Here is a 6287-nt window from a genome sequence, read left to right on the forward strand (position 1 = left end):
GAGTGCCCAGCACCGCGTGGGTGCCTGGCTGGCACGGTGCGGGATGCCTGCGACTGCTGCTGGGAGTGTGCCAATCTGGAGGGACAGATCTGCGACCTGGACAACACCAACCACTTCTACGGCAAATGTGGGGAGCACCTGGAGTGCCGACTGGATGCCGGGGACCTGCGGCGTGGAGAGGTGCCCGAGCCCCAGTGCGCCTGTCTCTCCCGCCTGGCCCTCTGTGGCTCCGATGGCAAAACCTACGCCCAAATCTGCAGGTTCCTGGAGGTCGCCCGTGCGCACCCCGATGCCAATCTCACTGTGGCCCATGAGGGTCCCTGCGAGTCAGGTAGTGTCCCAGGAGCAGCTGTGCGGGCAGCGGGATGGAGGCTCCTACCCCTCGGGAAGTGACAAGCAAGGGGATCTGGCTTAACTACTTCACCTGGCAGCAAACCCATGATGTCCACAGGGACAGGGCAGTGCTGGGGGCTGCTCCACGCAGTGGCAGGCCCCCCCCTGATCCCCCCCCCGGCTTCTCTGGGGCAGCCCCTGTGGATCTAGTGCCTGGACAAGTCTGAGAGCAGCTTTGCCAAGTGGGAGGGGGGTTTATGGGAAGCAGCAAATCCTGCCGGAGCAGATGGGGAAGTTCCAGGGAATTGTTAGCGAATTTTTGGCGGCAGTGCTGGGTTCACGCTGGCCCGGTGCTGCTGAGAAATGTGGCTACCTCCTGTGGTAGTCGGTTTGACTGGCTGTGTGATTTCCATCTCCTGTTTAAAACCTGGCTGGGGGCTGGGGCAGGGGCAGGGAGGCCATGCCCCAGCCTGCCTAGTCCGGCACAGGTCACCCAGTGCTGTCACCACAGCCCAAGGGGCATCAATGTTGACTTTATTTTCTGTGGATTATCATGTCCTTGCATTTTTCCCCCAGATATATTTGGAGGCGGAGGCTCATGCTATGGGCCAGATCCTGGAGCAGGTGTGGGTAGGAAGGGTAGTCCTCACTCCATCCTTCCAGGGAAAGGATGTGGGACCTGGAAGTATTGGCTCCGTACAGCAGCCAGGGACCTGCTGGCCCCCTTAATCACTGGCATGAGCCCCTTGCCAGGGCAGAGGCCTCATTCAGCTGGAAGCTCATCCACCTCATCCATCCCCACCAGCCTCGGGTGCCCCTTGGCCTTTCCCCCGCAGGAGGAGCATGCTCCGATTGCACAGGAGAGCTTTGCATTGTAGCCTTGCTGTTATTGAGCTGTTCCTGCTGTCTGAGTGCCCCTGAGCATCACTGCACAGGTGGGGAAAGTGAAGCCAGGAGGGATGGCAACCCACCACGGGCTGGGGGGGGGCTGATGTGGGAGCCCCCAGTCCCAGCTGCAAGGAGGAACCATGTCCTGGGGCAAGGTCTGCCATGGGTGGGAGAGGAGAGGGGCATGGAAAGGGTCCCAGCATCTCTATGTGAGCCAAATGCTGCCACCCTGGGGGAGACAAGCCGAGGAGAGCCCGTGGGGCCTGCTGAGGGTGGGCCATGTCCTGAGCCCACCCTGCTCTCCTGTTCCCCCTCCCCAGAGCCCCAGATCACCTCTCCTCCCTATGACACGTGGAACATCACCGGCCAGGATGTCATCTTCGGCTGCGAGGTCTTCGCCTACCCCATGGCATCCATTGAGTGGAGGAAGGATGGCACGGAGATGTTGTTGCCTGGAGATGACCCCCACATCTCCGTCCAGGTGAGCGGTGTGCCTAGGGTGATGGACATGGCCCTGGGGTGACCCAGCCCTTCCCAGAGCTCATGGACAACCAGACCCGAGGGTGGTTGTCCTCTGGGGATGGCCAAACCTGGCTGCCTGGAGATGAGAAGGGGTGACTGGAGCCTGCCAAGCGTGAGGACTAGCTGAACCAGGGCTGGTATCTCCATGGTAGGAGCCATCAGCATAGCTCTCCTGCAATTTTCTCTACTAGTTTTTGAACTTATGAATATTTTTTAAGACCTGCAGAGTCCTGCAGCAGGGATTTTCCCACCTCCCTGCCTTTAGTTTGCTCTGCCTGCTGGCTTTTCTCGCCGCCCCCCCCGCCGGGGGGAGAGGCCCCCCTGAGGCACCTTCCAGCCTGGGTGATCCTCTTGTCCCACCATTAGACTCAGGCAGTCCCTGCCCTTTGCTGCCTGCCACTTCAAGCAGGGGTTCCCTCCCAGAGCTGGCAGGCCCAGCGGTCAGCATCCTGCCCATGACCGGCCCCAAATATAGTGCCCAGCCGGGCGTACCCAGCTATTAGAGGGTGTGGGCAGAGGCACAGGGGCCGTGCACCGCAGCCAGGCACCGGCAGGGAGGAAACTGTGGTGAAATGGATGGGGGGAGCTAGGGGAGCAGGTGGGACCTGGCACTGTTGCGGGGTGATGTGCTGGTCCCCTTCCATCTTTCCGCCCTTCACGCCGCGGCATAGCTTGTCGCAGGGTCTGGCCAAACACCTTCACCCCAAGCAGGGCTACCCTGCCGGGCTGGAGGAGACTCAGCCGTCCTCCACCCCTGGCCACCACATCATAATAGCAGCCTGCAAACAGAGCTGCAGCCCAGCTGGGTCAGGAAAAGGTTATTTCTTGCTGGGGACAAACAGAAAATAGCATGGTTGGTGCCGGAGCAATTCAGGGACCTCACTGCCTGCCAAAACGGGGGGCTCGGGGCTCCTTTGAGCCAACCCAGGCTGGCTGTATCCATAGCTCAGATGTCCCCTTGCTTCTGCCACCCTGCGGAGCACCAACGCCAGCATCTTCCCACTGTTTGGGGACCACAGTGTCACTGGTTGCACATTTGGGAGTCTGGTCACGTCTGCAGGGTCCTGCCCAAAGCAGGGCTCCCAGGCTCTCCTGAGGGCAAGAAGATGCCTGTTCCCCCCACCTTCCCTGGGTAGTGGGGAAAAGGGGTGACCTGCACCCGTGGGGTCTGCACCTGCCCCCAGACGGGCACTTAGTGGGGGGGCAAAGAGTTTCCCTGGACTTGTGTCCCCCTTCCCATCCGTCCCAGCCCCATGTGGGGCTTTCCTGGCCCCAGCGCTAACCAAAACTCCCCTTCTTGCAGTTCAGAGGCGGCCCCCAGAAATACGAAGTGACAGGCTGGCTCCAGATCCAGGGTGTGCGGGTGACGGCTGAAGGCACCTACAGCTGCTTCGCCAGGAACAGGGTCGGGGAGGTGGTGGCATTAGCCAGCCTGACCGTCTTCACACCAGGTGAGCACCATGTCCTTGTCCCCATGCTCTCATGGGGATGAGGGAGGGGCTGTTTGGGCAGGGCACACTGGTATGGTGGGAGCTGCTGGAGCATAGGGCTGTGCTGGGGATGTCCCAGCAAGCTGCTGTGCGCGATTTGGCTTTGGTCCTCATGGGGAAGGGGACAGGCGCTGGAGGGGACAATGTCACATTGTCCCTACGCTGCCGTTTCAGACCAACTCAACCTGACAGCTTTTTCCCTGCCGAAGCCCCACACAACGCCCGAGGACTACGGGGAGAGCGAGGAGGACTATTACTAGCCTGGAGATGAGATGTCCAGCTGCAGAGATCACCTTGCCCATAGTGGCCGTTCCCGGGGGTTGGGGACATCTCCAGAGCAAGCACCCCCCCAGCCCAAAACTCTTTCTGTGAACAGTCCTGGCACAGCAGCCTCTTTTTTGGGGTGGGGGACAGGGTGACACATCCCTTTGCTGGGGTGCTCAGGGAGGGGACACCAGCTGGTTGGTGATGCAAGACTGGGACCAGGGGTGGCTCTGCCTGGGGTGGGGTGGGTCTGTCCTCTGGCACCGAGCGGGGATGCAGTGGCAGGTGGGACACTGCGGGGACAGCCATGCGAGGAACTTGGTGCTGGGGTGGAGGCAGCCCCCTCGGGAAAGAGAGGCCAGGGAAGGGGCATCTCTGCCCTGTATGAAGCATTTTGGGAAATCCAGAACAGAGGACTGAGACCTGGCTGTGACAACCAGTACGTCACCCCCCGGGCTGATCTGCGTCCCTCGAGCACAGGGACAGCCCGGCTTTTCGCCAGAACCTGAGGAACCTGCTGCCAAAATGTCCTTCTCTTCTGTTTTGTTTTTAACCAGAAAAGTAGTGATTTGAGGAAACCAGACACTTGTGGTTTTCAGTGTCGTCTTTTCTCTGGCCCAACTGCCCATGTGGTCAGAAACACTTTGGCGTTTTTTGACCGACTTTGTGCTTTCCCTTCCACACAGCTCTTTACTTTGCCATTTCAGTTAATGTTAGTTTAAATATACATGTAGGTCAAAGCTGACACAGACCAGTCAACTATCCTGCATCCACAAGGATTATTCTGGGAGTAAGGGAGGGTACAAACACCATGGATGCTACCTTGTCCTTTGTTGGGGTGCTTGGGTCAAGGAGCCCTCCTGCCCATCCCGGTACTCACAGCTGGTCCTGGTGTGGGTGCTGCCCCTCTGACCCCACATGGGGATGAGGGTCCCCAGCAGTCCATCCCCTGTGCAGTGGGGATGCATCAGTCTGGCTCATTGCAACCCCATCAGTTTGGATCCCATCCCAACTCTGCCCATCTTCATCTCAGGGTCCTGTGTCCCATGACACTGGGGTCTCCACCCAGGTGACCACAGCCCTGCCAGCGTGGAGGGGCAGAGCAGTTCTGTGCCTGACTGGAGAAAGACAGGGAGGCTCCCATTTCCACTGGAAATGCTCCCTTTTAAAATAAAAAACCCACCTGTCTCCCAGAGCTGGTGATTTGGAGACAACTGTCATTTTGAGGGAACGTGGGAAGAAAGCTCAGAGCTGTGCTGTGCTGCTCTGTGCCCAGAGAGAGCTGGGGGGACCCCTTCCCACAGGCATCCCAAGGCTGAGCTCACACTCAAGGGGTACTTTGCACCCCCAAACCAGCTGCATTTACAGGACTTCTGGGACTCAAAACCTCCCCATGGACCAAACTGCTCCCAGTTACTCGGTCCCAGCTCCAGGGAGGTCTGGAGCTGCGGCGGGGAGCCAGACCCCGGGAGGAAGGAGTTGGCCAGTCCCCAGGCAGGAGCAGGCAGGATGTGACGAGGCCGGTGGCTTGGGCGCCTTGCTGCTCTCCTTTCCTTGTTTTTTCTTTTCTTTTCCTCCTCTTTCAAGAACTGGCTCAGGCGATGCAATTATGGCATCGAAACCTGAACAAGCAAATAAAAGGGATTTGTCTGGAGTTGGCAGTGGAGCAAAGTTCCTGCAGCCAGTGAGGCTGGGCCAGCCCTGGCCGCTGTGCCGCAGCCTGACGGGGCACAGCCGGCAGCACTGCTGCTCTGCCTGCCTGCCTACCTGCTGGGCTGCCTGTCCTCGCTGACAGCAAACCCCTTCTCGGTTGTGGAAATGCAAAAGCCACTCATGCCTCAGTTTCTCCTTCCATCTAATGTTGTAATAGCATCCTCCTGGGGCTGCTACATCAGAGTCAGAGGATGTTCAGGAGGGATCAGGGACAAAAATGTGCCATTGACTTTTATTTTGCTTTTTTTGGGTGCAAAGCCTGCTTTCGGAGAATCCAGGGCGTTTTCACCTATCCTGATCCCCTCCCTGTTTCGCACACAAATCAGCTCGTGGAACTGGGCCATGATCAGGCTGAGGCTGCTGTGGGGAAACCTGAGAGCGCACTGGGGCTTCAGCAGGCGAGAGCTGCTCGCTGGGCTCCCTACCGGTGCCTGGGGCTGGCCCCCGGCCAGGGCTGCCATGCCAACCCTCCCCAGAGCCAGGCTGCCCTTGCCCACCCTGCCTGTGTCGACACAAATCCAGGTCGTGCCAGGTGTGAGTGCAGTGCTGGGCTGGTTGGGGGGGTTTGGATGGGTCAGATCCCCATCCCTGGCTCTCCATGTAACTCTGCAGGGCATTGCCATGCCTGGGCACAGGTGGGCATCCACATTTTGATCTCAATCCTTGCCCCCCTTTAGCTCCACACCTGGTCCCTGTGGTATCCCATGGGTACCTGGCAGGGGATGCTGTTGGCTCCCACTCCTGCCCAGCAGGGAGGGCAATGGGGACGTGGTGGCTGAGAGAGGGGGGAGTTTGAGCAAGAGCCCTTGGCCAAAATTAACCAAACTGATGCAGTGTCTCCCAGTTTCCTCAGATCCCAGTGCGGGAGAGGGCTGCCTGAGTCGCAGGCTGACCACTCGGCCAGTATTTGGGCTCCACTCCCTCCAAGATGAGGGGCAGCAGAGCAGCCCCAGAGGCATGGAGGGGGTTGGTGTCACCGTGGCTCCCAGTCTTGCCATTTCCAGCGACTTAAAAATTAAGGGAGCCAATATCTCTGCATGGCTGGAATCGGTCACTGCCACAGAGCTTAATTGAGGT

The 6287-nt window shown here is 59.3% G+C and overlaps 1 protein-coding gene across 1 annotated transcript in view; it reads left to right on the forward strand.

Moving 5' to 3' along the window:
- The window catches only part of LOC104169124 (kazal-type serine protease inhibitor domain-containing protein 1-like), a 3777-nt gene extending 284 nt beyond the window's left edge, over positions 1-3493 (forward strand). Inside the window, exons 2-5 of the mRNA XM_009709943.1 lie at positions 1-331; positions 1542-1702; positions 3047-3194; positions 3408-3493. The exon at positions 1-331 is cut by the window's left edge and continues 40 nt beyond it. Coding sequence (XP_009708245.1) covers positions 1-331; positions 1542-1702; positions 3047-3194; positions 3408-3493 — 726 coding nt within the window. The remainder of the gene's footprint in view (positions 332-1541; positions 1703-3046; positions 3195-3407) is intronic.
- Positions 3494-6287: the final 2794 nt, after the last annotated feature.

This window comes from Cariama cristata, unplaced genomic scaffold (assembly GCF_000690535.1).
Source record: "Cariama cristata isolate BGI_N322 unplaced genomic scaffold, ASM69053v1 scaffold23431, whole genome shotgun sequence".
NCBI lineage: Eukaryota > Metazoa > Chordata > Aves > Cariamiformes > Cariamidae > Cariama > Cariama cristata.